The 13,085-nt window shown below is 36.5% G+C and overlaps 1 protein-coding gene across 4 annotated transcripts in view; it reads right to left on the reverse strand.

Annotated features, from left to right (window-relative positions):
- Positions 1–13,085, reverse strand: part of ANK2 (ankyrin 2) — a 521,075-nt gene that overhangs the window by 61,471 nt on the left and 446,519 nt on the right. For all 4 annotated transcript variants that reach the window (XM_072938390.1, XM_072938386.1, XM_031691199.2 and 1 more), the window contains 2 exons: positions 5,964–6,108; positions 376–478 (listed from right to left, as the gene is read on the reverse strand). In XM_072938390.1, coding sequence (XP_072794491.1) covers positions 376–478; positions 5,964–6,108 — 248 coding nt within the window. The remainder of the gene's footprint in view (positions 1–375; positions 479–5,963; positions 6,109–13,085) is intronic.

A 13,085-nucleotide genomic window follows, 5' to 3' on the forward strand; every position in this document is an offset into this window, starting at 1 on the left:
ACATCTTTTCTAATAGATAACAATTTTAAATATTGAGAGACATATTCTAACCTGTACCATTCACCTTATTACTTTTTTCCTTTAATAGAGATTTAAGAAAGAAACTGAGTTTTACATATAATCTGCACAGAATAATTCAATATAGCTGAAGAAACAAAAGGTATATTATTTTAGAAAATCTCTACTCATTGAAAAATCCAGCAAATATTTTTTTATGTTTCAGAAAAACTCTCAAATCTTGGATACTAGCTTGTCAACTGACTTAGGTGATTTTTTTTTTTTTAGATTAAAAAACCTCCTCTGGACATTTCCAGCATCAGATTATGTTAAAAAGCTCTCCAGAAAGCAGAAACGTGAAGGCAAAAAGTCACATACCTGGTGACTGGGGATCACAACTGTGTCGTCGATCATGGCACTGTCCCTCAAGTAAGAGGCATGGCTCAGGGTGTGAGACCTGTCGGAACTGAAGGATCGAAGGCTGGTAGGTTGGCAGGAGGTCATGGTCATGTACCAACAGCAGAGGTAGGGTTGGGAGGATGAAATAGTGAGCCGAGCAGGAGAATGAAAAAAGCATGCTGTTAGCTAACAGTGCAACTTCCAGGGGGACATTAATTGCAACCGTAGAAGAAGGACACACAGGTTTCTGTGTTCAGTACCTCTCTGTCCAACAACTAAACTAACACATCTTTTGACTGGTTCCTACCATTCAATGGCAAGGGCACCAGGGAATCCAGAAGATAAAATTTGATACTCCTAATCTGATTCATTTTCTTCCAAGAAATGTTTGAAGCCAGCAACTGTAGCTTATTTCCAGCCAGTATAAGAAAACAGTTCCAGGATAGATGGCTTAAATCTGCGTTAAATGTTCATCTCCCTGCAGCTAAGAAAAATATTAGCGGGGGGAATAAGACAGCCCTCAGAAAGAACAAAATGAAAGCACAGGTTTCATTTTCACTCATTTTCCTTTCTCTCCATGCCTCTTCCTTTTCCTCTCCAACTGTGAATGACTGAACGTTGGTACACACCCCTGGAAGGTACAGAGCGAGATGAACTATGGGCGGATGCATGCTTCCTGTGGAAGTGGGGTTCCTCTTGTTTGTCTCTGGTGTTTCCAACAATGCTATTTCAAAGGACAGCACTGTTCCCTGTGCACGTCCTGTGAGCGGTGAGTGAAGCACCAAAGAGAGCTGGTTGCTACGGCAACGAGACGCAAGGGCACAAGAGACCACGTTTTTAAGACCAAGCCACAACACGTACACATCTGCCAGCACGGAAAACGAACTGCCAATGGACACTGAGCAAAAATGAGGTGTGGCTTCAAAATGGGATTTAGGCCTTGATAATCAATGCTTTACATTTTTGATAAATCTGAATTTCAAAGTTCTGAATTATATGCTCAAATGCAATGAGTGAAGCTTGACATTTGCACAGATGCCATTTCATTCCTTTCTAGTTAATTTGTACAGTCAAATGACAAATAGATTGATATCTTAAATAAACTATATTTTATACATGTTAGTCCAAGAATTAAAGATCTGTATTCAAAATATTAGCCTAAAGCCCATAGAGGAAAATAAAGAGATACACAAACTTTCACAATATTTACAGACACAAGGCTTCATTTACTTTCAGCTAGTAGGTATTTGGCCAGTGAAGCACTATAGAATTATGGACTAAATGTCAAGTTAGCATATTTATTAGTAGAAACTATATCTACTTTTGTAAGTCATATACTGTCATCTTTATGAAGTGTCAATATAGCCAACTTCAATTATCTTTGAGGAATCATCACTTGGTAGATAATTCAGAGTAATGCAGGGACTTCTCCCTCCTACTCTGCTGTAGAATTTATGCTCCCAAAGTAGATGCCGAGTATTAGAGAATAAACAACATGAATCAAAAAACTTTCCTTGATTGCCTGATCCTACATTTTTACACCTACATAAATCTCGTGCTTACAGTAAAAGGAAATCTAAACAGAATTTGGCAAGTCTTTATTTTACGTTATATTGGTTCTTGGAGAAGATTGAGGATCCTACATAGCCAAGGCAGGAGCAGCCTGGATGCCTAGTAAATCCACCCACAAAGGTTTTAGTCCAGGGAGTTGGAAGCAACTGATATTATAGCTGTTTTTACAGCTGTGCAGTTGGATTTCGACAGTGCAACTCATAAACAGGCTGCTGTGACTAACCTTGGCCTGACCTTGAAACTGAGGATGGAAAGAGTATTAAATTAATGGGGAAAGCGGTCTTTGATCTCAGCAAAAGCTCTTCTCAGTTGGTGGACTGAATATTTTTTTTTTCCTGCTTTAAACCACAAAGATAGCTAAGATTCACTTCTATGTGTTTTATACCAGACAGCATTAGATCAACAGCTCCTAAATTCTAATATCCTTTATTTAGTGTTGAACTGAGCCAAGAGAAAACAGTAGAGGGGTCAACCTCTTGAAATAATATGGCTGTCTATGGGCTCAAACATTTTCCTCCATCAAGCTCTACTGGGCTCAGATTTGTTAATTACATAATCTCTATCCATGACTTTAAACTTCAAAGATCCAGACTGTGAATTTACACATGCAAAATGTTAGAGTTATATGAATGAATGCACAAAAGGAGCAAGAGGCACTGGGATGCAGGATTAAAAATGCCTGCTCATAACAGCAAGAGGAAACTTAGTCACTAGGTAGATTTAGTTTACTGCCTTCTAAAATGCTAAATGTTATTTAATCAATTGCTCTTTTTTCTATGATGTCATAGAATCTACTTAAGTGAAATAAATGAAGTTAGACTATTCCAAGAGTAAAAAATTATTCTTTCTGAAGGAGTAATGACCAGCACAAAGGTCTAGAATAATTCAATCTAAACTGTCTAATTTAAAACCCTGATTTAAAACATTGCAAACAAGTTTAAATAGTTCACAATAGAGTTTCCATTTTTTTAAGTCAGAGGTGGTGCTGTTCAGTTAATAAATTTGGCAATAACACATATCCACAGAAGTGTAAAAATTTACTTGCCGTCCAGCTAAGGAATGTGCCAAAACTTTGTTACCATCTTAAATTTATACTTTTTTTCACTGTATTACAACTGCTTTATGGACATATATTAGGTGGTATCAAAGTCTGTAGTTCTACTGTATTACCGCTAAGATGGTAATAATTACCATTTTAGTAAGCTGCAATATTTATAAGACATTCAATTAACAGTGTTTCAAACTTACTGGACAAGTGAATATACAAAACCTTCAATGTGTTTACTTTAACACATAGAAAAACTTCCGTGGTTCACTGTTAGGCTTTTGTGTTGAATTTGAATAGCATTTTTAATTTGTAAACAATAATAAAATAAAATGGACACAAAATCTAGCTAACCAGAACTTGGTTTTGTTTCTGCTCAATGTAATTAAAATTTAACTATTTTTATTCTTCTGTATCCATGTACATTTTAGGTGTCAGAATCATCTGTCATCTCCAACTATACAGAGGCTTATTAGGTTCCTTTGAGGGAAGCCACGCTAATGTTTCTTCAACCACAAGGTGGAGCTGTGACAGATAAAGCAAAGTCAGGCCTGGGACATACCACAGACTTTCATTCTAGTAAAACATTTACCCTTCTAACTCAAAAAGTTATTCAGTTTAATACATAAAAATCACAATTTAAGAATAAATCCATAATTCTAGAACATAAGCACCCCCTGTCAACACACACACACACACACACACTGAGCAGTGAGCAGGGAAATGTGAATGTATCCAGGAAGGGTCATGTTTTCATGCCATGTAGTACCTACCTGGGCATGGTACTATTGAAAGCACACCAAATAAAGAAATAATGAGAAGGAAAAAAATGGTTACCAAAAAAAAGATGACATACTGAATTGTCTCGGCAAAATTAAAAAATAAAACACTGCAACCATGAAAATGGGATGCTGCCTATAATTCCATCCTGGAGACCATGAACACATCTGGTGTTCTAGAAATGCAAGTGTGGACCTGGAGAACAGATCGTATCTTCTTTGTTTCCTGTCCCTGTCTCAGGTAGAATCATCAAACCATGGACGTCTGTTTCATAGAAAATATTGTTCTGAATTCTTTCTCAGTACTAAGTGTTTTCAAAGAAGGCAAAAGGATCACATCAAGCACTTATTCTTAATAAAACTGACCAAGCTGGGGGAAAAAAAAAGACTTTTTGGATGACAGTAATGATTATTCATAGATTATTATGAATTTGTACAAAGCCATAAACATTTCATTTTATTGAAATCTGAAGTCTTTTAAGAATCTCAGATTGTGAGGTCTAAATCTGTCAGTGTGTCAAAATTCAATATCCAGTACACTGATACGTCACAAGACCTTGCTACCCTCACCCTCCAAGTAGCTCCTCCTTCTGATCCCACAGACCACTCTCTGTCTAAGTCATTGAAGCCACAAAGTCAATCAAATCTTCTTCTTCTTCACCTACCCCATGAAATCCATCACCAAATCTGACCAGTTTTACCTCATAGATACGTTCTCAAATTTTTCATTTCTAAAATGTTCCCCATGACTGCTACTACCAAAGTTCAAATCTTGTCTTAGTAACTTCCGCTAAAATTACTGCAATAGTTTCTCAGATGGTTGCTGCTGCCAGGTTTAACTCTTTGACAGTTTTCCTCTAAAATTCATCCTCTACCTCACCATCACAGGGATGCCAAATGCGAATGTAACCTTCCCTCCTTATACTTACATTTCAGCGACACTGCACTATCTAGTTTCTCTCACACACCATGAGTCTTTGCTCATTATATTAAGGCTTCAAATGCCCTCCTCACCTTTCCTCACCATCACTACTCATCATCCTGTCTTGGTTTGGGCTCATCTCCTGCAGGAAGCCTGAGCCTCAAGGTTCCAGTTACACTCAGTGGGTACCACTAGCCTTGTCTCTCTGCCTCTTCATGAGACTATGAATGTAGTGACTGTATCTTAATCATGTTTGCATCTCCAGCACCTACCACAAAGCCAGCCCAGAAAGGCACTTATTACATGCACATCAAATTAAAAAAAAAAAAAGATAGGAGGAGAGCATTAGTACTCATGGAAAAAAAAACTAAGAAAAGCTTGTTTTTGCTAGCTATCCATTTAGAATTGACTATTCTTTACAGTATTTATTTCTTAGACCCCAACTATGCTGGAAATAGCTTAAAATAGAGCCAAGATTCAAATGATAAACCTGGGATTATTGATTAGCAACAGACATTACACCATATGGACAACCATAATCTTAACCTAAGGTGACAGTCATGCTTATAATGAGTTACCATGGAATGTTCTTAATCGGTTTGTCTTAAAAAATCATAAACACCAATTGCATTAATTAGCAATAACCAAAAAATAAAATTGATTGTATATTTCAGAATATTATATAAACCTCCTCAGGTTTGGCTATGAAACCTAGGCTCCTTCAGATTTTGCTCAGATCACTTTTGGTATCCAGGCTCTTGGGGGATTCTGTTCTGATTCTTTTTCATAAAAAGTCAGTTCCAGGCAAAGTTTCCTTCAGAATTTGTTACTTTTTAATCCTTCTTCACAGCATACTTCTGTTCACAGAAACCAGGGCACATCCAAAAAAACCCAAGAGGACTGGAAGTATCTATAATTGCCATTTAGTAAGAGTGCCCGTAAGGCAAAACTGTCCTTTTTATTTGCCTGGAGAAGAAAGTTGCAGATGATTAAAAACATCATATTTAACGGAAGTGGGCTCTTCATTGATCATGGCTCTGCTTCTTATGATGTTTGACTTTTACTAAGCCTTAGTCTCTCCAGGCTTCAGTTTCCTGTACTTTAACATGGACACTTAGAGTTGTCAGAGAACTCCTGAGAGCAGTGAGATGCCCCTTAAGTGTCAATAATTGTGTCTACTTTTTAAATTACCATCGTAAAAATGTGTTATGCTCACTTCTGATATCAAATGAAAGCTTTACGTGAATACCTGTCAGAGCGTCCTCCCTCCAAGCTGTAACGCAGGTAATTCATACCATCCAGGAACTGACTGCTGGGTAGAGAGTCATCACCCAGTTCTTTTAGATCCTCGGGTCTAAGGTATTCTCCCCCATCACCTGTCATTGTGTCATCACCTTGAAATAATCATAGAAAGACGGAGAAAGAATTACCTGTTGAATATACACCAACTACAAAACATGATTACAATTGTGAAAAACATCAGAATAGCCTGACATCACAGAAACACTGCACACTAGAAGAAAACAGAACACACGCAATTAAAAAGTGCCAAAACTCAGGGAAACAATGTTTGACCCATTTTCTTATTACTTATCAAGAAGAATAATTACCTGGATTGGAATTCTTTTAATATCAGTTTACCCATTTCTTTATCATGATAGCTGATTGACAGCATATATTATTTAACTTAACAATTAGTACAATATGTAGACAACTTAATGTAGTTTCAACAATTTTATGCATAATGTGCAGCATTAACAGTCTCTTCATGTAATTGACAATAGGCTAATAACTATCGACTGCTCTAAAATAAATATGAGATTACGAAATGGAGTAATGCAACTTGTAAGAGTCACAAAATAGGCACATTTGGGAAAGAACACTAGGAGGAAGTGAGCAGATTGTGGCATTTTAATAAACAACCTGGAATTTATATTTAAAAAAAAATACAGAGCATAAAAACAATGCTTTGTTGGAAACTAGATGGCTTCCCCAGGTGAAATACAGGGAAAAAAGTGAGTTAAGTAATTAAGCAGCGGCAGAAAGAGATGACTAAGTATTGTAGCTCTCATTTGGAAGCACAGATGGTAAGAGTACATTTCCTGCCCATGAACTGAAATAAAACACTTTCAAAAATACAAATTTCAGGGAATTCATTAAATAATACCTCATTCACGGAAATGCTCTCTGTACTGCTAATGTGCTAGGATGGAGAAATAATTTAGCTGAGATATAAAAGTTCTTGATGATTCTTTAAGAGCACTAATCACATACTTAAAGCCTGATAACCTATGTAAGGGAAAACTTGAAGGAATGTACGTCACATCTATAATTAAGCTAAATATACTTTTAATCTCATTTGTTTGAAATAATTGTTCTACATCAACACTAAATTATTTACAAAGATACAGCATTAAAGAAATGTAAGATATGTCTTTAGCATTTCATTACTTATCTATATATTTATGATCCTAAGAGCCCATAACCAAAAGATGACTAGCTCTCTAAATTACTTAAGGCCAAAGATAGTTCCAACAAAAGACCTTCCAGTAAAAAGAGATGTAATTTATTCACCACTAGATTTTTGTCTCAAAAATCAATGCACTTGATATTTGAGTTACAAGTCTCATCATTAAAATGACTTTTATTGTTCCTTCATTGAGATCATTAGATTTTGATTTAGCTTTAGCTGAGTGAGTTAGCCTATATAGAACAGAAGTTGAGTCTATAGAATCAGATAGACCTGGATTCATATTCTGGTTCTGGTACTTACTGGCCAATTAATCTTCGTGAGCCTCACTTTCTGCAAGTAGAAAATGGGAATGATACTAATAATCTACCTCACACGGTAGTTATATGAATTAAATAACATATAAGAGTGTATAATACAGTGCTGGAATATAGTTATTGCTAGCCATTATTTTTATTACTACAAAATGGTAAAAGTGTTGACACAGCAATGAAGTATAAGTTAAAATCTTTTAGGCAAAATAATTTTTGAAAAATACAAAGAAAAATATAATTGTGCTCTGCTTAAATATTTCATAAATCTGATAACGCTAATGAAAACACAAGTAAAATTTTAAAATTAACTTTGTTAATGTGGTTCCCCTCACCCTTGTATATATTCTCTTCTTCAAAATGTCCCCTCACAAAGCAAGATGCAACAATAACAGCAACTTGTAGATAAATAATATGGTTGAACATGAAATGCATGATGTTGGTCAACTTTAAGGACCAAAAAGGTGAGAGGAAGGAGAGATTACTTTAGAATACTGTAGTGGGTAGAGTTGTGTCTCTCAAATTTCATGTCCACTTGGAACCTCAGGATGCAGCCTTATGTGGAGGTAGGATCTTTGCAGAAGGAGTTAAAAGTAGGATTTAGATAAGCTCATATAGGATAAATGCTATGAGAGTGTTTTTACAAGAGCCAGGGAAGGACACACAGAAGAGAATGGCATGAGAAGGCAGAGGTTGGAGTGATGTATCTACAAGCCAAGGTAACACCAAGGATTGTTGTTAGAAAAGACAAGAAAGAGATCTTTCCTAGATCTTTCCTAGGGTTAGCATGGTCTTACCATAGACTTCTGGTCTCTGGACCTGTGAGAGAATAAATCTGATCCACCAACTTTGTGGTAATTTGCTACAGTAGCCCTAGGAAATTTCAGTGTACCTGGAGAAGGAATAACTGAAGAAGGATTTGGAGCTGGTCAACTGCTTGGGCACAATTTTGATGGACAGAGATGATGGTATTTCAGGGGCAAGGCCAGTGTGTAAGGGGTCATGCAGGGCAGCAAAAACAGTATGGATAAAAAAGTAATATGCATTACTTATTTAGAGAATACTAAGTGGAGTAACTTAGCAATAGTCAATGTTCCTGTTAGTGAGCAACGGCAAAAAGTTCAGAAAGAAGGCTGGTGTCTGATTATATTGATGAGATCACGAAGCTTAGACATTTTATTATAGGACTTGCGGGACTGGTAAATCTTTCCATAGGAGTATTTTTATGAATCAAATAAGTTGGGATCCCCTTTGGTTTATTTCTGAGAAAAATAAAAGTTCTAAGATCAAGCCTAAGACTTGGCTTACCAAAATATAGGCATTGTCTGGTTTGAATACAAACCTAAATCATTTCCAGAAAAAAAGATGTTTTGTTAACATTTGTGAAGACTAAGTCTATTCTTATTTATGAAAAACTGAAAGGACTGACTGAATGCAGGATATGTCATATAATACAAGTTGTACTTTATCTGTTGAGCAAGAGGTCTACGAAGCTTTTTAAAACTCAAAAGCATGCTTGAATACACTCTCACTCTTTCTCTATCCCCTGCTCTACTACCCCCATCCCACCCCTAACCCCCAAGACTCTAAAATAGTTGAGCTTGGCTTTCTAGCATCAAATTTCTAATTCCATCCAGATTAGGGCATCCTGCTCATTCTCAGAGTCAATTTGCTTTTGCATTTCATCTTGTTTCTGCTACTTTGCCAGTTCCCACTACAGTCTCTTAGCAACCAAGATGGTTACAGGGAACAAAGACGACTCAAAATAAGCTTCAATTTCTTGATTCTTAAAGTTACTCAAAACTCCTTAATTAAGTAGGGCCAGCATTTCAAGTTTTCTGTCTTATTCCTCCCGTCTTCCCTCTTGTCATCCCTTGGTAGAAAGAAGGTTTGTAAGAGTAAAGGAAAGAAAAGGGAAAGGAAGAAAGTCTAGCTGGATTGACTCCAAGTCTGGGGAAGCAAGGCCTGGCATCTGCAGTTTTGTCTTGCCAGAGATGCAAATGGACTGCATGAACTTATTAGCCTTCCCTCTCTTATGCATGTAAAAATCTCATTAGAAGACAGAATGGAAGCAACTGCAAGAGTACATTTTAATCAAATAAATCAAATTTTGTGACTCTGGAGATGAGTCAAGGCACAATTTAAGAACCTGTGATTACACTGAGTTCATGAGATAGTGGACGTCCTTTACATTCTCCCTCACTTTCTGCATTTTGGTGGTTTTATTACAATGCTGTCTGCCTTAGATAGCTGCTACATTAAAAAAAAATTCCCTCCTAGGTTCTGTGTTAACTAAATGTGAAGTTCAGGTGTTCAGGGACACCCCTGGAGGCCTTAGGTGTATATCCTAATGTCTTGATTGTCTGAGACAGAAATGGCCCAAAGATGCAAAGTCCCTAAATGCTGGTATCAGTGGCCAGATGTTAAACCAATGTGGCAATCACCTGGAAAGGTACCTGTTTGGGTACTAATCTTGCCAGTGTTATAATAAAATATCTTTTCCAGGATATGTGTGGATAAAGCATGCTATTAAATAGTACATATCTGCAGTATGGGATAGAAAGTAGAAATGCCTATAGAAATGAATAGAATGTGAAAAATTAGTTTGGGAAAAAATTAAATTGCCCTAGTTGATCCATAACTAGGAAATTCTACATACTGCTCAAGGCTTTAAATGTTATTAATATGTCTAAAAAATAAGAATCATATCTTTGCCTTATATCTTGGTAAGTGAGGTGACTTCCGCAGTCCAAGGCGAGCCTATCTTACCTTTAGATCCTCATCTTCTTTTATCTTCCTAGATACCTTGTCTGCTAGGCCTTCACCTTCAACTTCTGCTTCTCTGTCAGCCCTTTCCCCCCGGCTATAGAAACATCTATATTTCTGCCACCTTTGAAATACAAAAATTTCTTCCTCCAACTCTTAGACCTTCTTTATTTCACACTTTTGAGTCCTCTTCCTTTCATAGCCAAACCTATTAAAAGAGGCTTGCTATTTTACAAATTAATCAGTAGCCAAAAGATGACTTCCTCTTTGGAAAACCACCCTCCTTAATTTCTCTGACATAAATCTCTGCTGGTCTTCCTCCTACCGCTCTGAGTCTGTCTTCCCAGTCTCCACTCTCCTTAAATGTTGGTACGTCGCATCTGACCTTTCTTCTTATTTGACATGTTTTCATTCTAATGTCAAATGTCAACAGTGGAAGTGTATCAAAAGGAGAAGATAGACGGTACCTCTGTATTTCATCCCAACACTCAGCCATTCTAGTGTTCTCTTGATTATTACACACACCATCCCAGAGAACCAGTGGAGAACTCTGTACAAAGCACCCACTCATGAATCTCTGTGTATGAGGGACATGTGGGTCACATTTCCACAGGTATTTTAGTTACACGGGTGTTATAACCCCTAAGCCCCACCACATAATTTACAGCTGAGGAGCTGAGTCAGCAAAGACAGGGATCAGCTCATGATCCTATGAAGATGCAGAAGACTACATCTACAGCTTTGCTCTAGCCTGCACAGTAGAATACTCTTAGGCTGAGCTCCCATTTCTCTTCTCCTTCCATTTCTCTGCTATCTGGCTCCATCATGACTTATTTATATCATACTGGGTTGAGATTCCACAACCACCACTTAATAGCTGTGTGCCATTGAACAAACTACTTAACCTGTCTAAGTCTTAGTCCCCTCACCTTCAGGTGAGCTTTTTCTCACCTGAGAAAAAGATGTGGGGAAATCCATAGCCTATCTTGTGTGGATGCTCTGGGGATTAAATGAGGCAATGCACCTAGCACTGTAGATGTTTAGTAAATGTTTTATCTTCCCTCAGATATCTGCTTCCTTCCAATTTCTTCCTAATACACAATCTTTGTTTAGAAAAAAAAAGAATTAATTGTTTCAATCATTAATTGAAATCTTTAATATACCATAATTTCCTAGACTTTTCAGTTGAGAACTCAAACATTCCCCGTGGAAGCCCAGTATGTTTTAATGCATCAGCCAAACTGAATGACTAGATTATTTTGCCACTTTGTGTCTCTCTCATTCTTTCCGATCTCAGGACCTTTCCACACTGTTCCTTCTCTACTTCCTAAAAACCTGTGCCACCCTCCTATTACTCTGTCAGCTTCGACAAGTCCATGAGACTGTAGTAGGACTCTCCCTCTCCTGATCTTCCCAGGCAGATGTGAAATGCAGATGACATAGTGCCTTCAGTTATGCTTCATTAATTTATACGTTCTCTCTCCATATATGTTCATCTTTGATTCCCCCATGGTACCAGTCATAGAGCTTTATACACAGTAACATCGCTGTCACTGTCTGTTTTGATTCATAAATGGATAATTTTGATTGCTCTACTATAGCAAGTTAGCCTGAAAGGACATGTGTACTTGGCTTGGATACTCTCCTGAGTATTGATTACAAGACTATTACTAAAACAGCAGAGCTGTAAAGAAACCAGGGATTGGTTAACACTATCCAAATACATGTAGCTGCACTTTGTCCATATGAATGAAGGTAGGTTCCATGAAAACATTTTAAGTGCATAAAAAATTGAAGGGTTGGCAATGTCATCTAGTCAAATTCCTTCAGACTAATTCTTGGTATTAAAAGGTACTTCATAATACTCAAATATACCCTATACAAAAAAAATTATTCAACCTCAATATCTTTCTGGGGAAAAATGTTAAGGTTTTGGCCTTAACTAGCCATGGAAAGCTTCTTCTCTCACCATAAAGATGTTCTTGATCATTAGCCAATATCCCTGTCAAATCAAGAGTTTTTATCACTAGTAATTTTTAATATAGAATAGTTTTAATAAAAGTGTACAAGATATTACAGCTAGATCTTATATAATGGGCAGGTCCAAGAGGATGTCTCATATAAATGGAATTTCTATAAACCCAGTAAATACTTTGAATGCATTAGCTGTTGGAATACATTAACAATTATTTTGGAAATAAAGAACTATTTTTAAATTAAATAATCACTATCTAATTTAGCTGATTTATAAGTTTAGATTTTCATGAACAGGTTTCCTTAAAGTGGTACCACATGTACTTTGGAAACTTCTTACTAAATAGAATATTTATCTTATTCATCTTTCCCTGTATCCCAAAGTTCTCCCTAAATAATTTTTAAAGGTTAATTTATCTTTATTCCTAGCTAATTTTAAAAACTACATTATAACTACTAACTTAAAATATATTTTTAACCACATCGAAACCATATCTTTATCCAATAATGCTATGACTGCATACCAAGCAGTCTAACCTAGTTGTTGACATGTTCATGTTAGTTCAATGTCAACTTATCAAAAATTAATTTTTCTCTAAATTTGTATTCTAGGAAGAAATATTAGTTTTGGAAAAATGTTATATAGTGTTCCTTAGATAATTTAATTATATTAATAGGTCTCATTAATAGCTTCAAAATCTTACAATAGCATAAGCAATTCATGGCATTAAGCTTCCAAGTTAATACAATCCACACACTCAAACACACACCTACACAATTCCACTCATATTACACATGCTATTTCAAGAATAACAGATTAGTAGTAAGCACCCAGATTTACATAGTAAGC

Source organism: Vicugna pacos, chromosome 2 (assembly GCF_048564905.1).
Source record: "Vicugna pacos chromosome 2, VicPac4, whole genome shotgun sequence".
Taxonomy (NCBI): Eukaryota; Metazoa; Chordata; class Mammalia; order Artiodactyla; family Camelidae; genus Vicugna; species Vicugna pacos.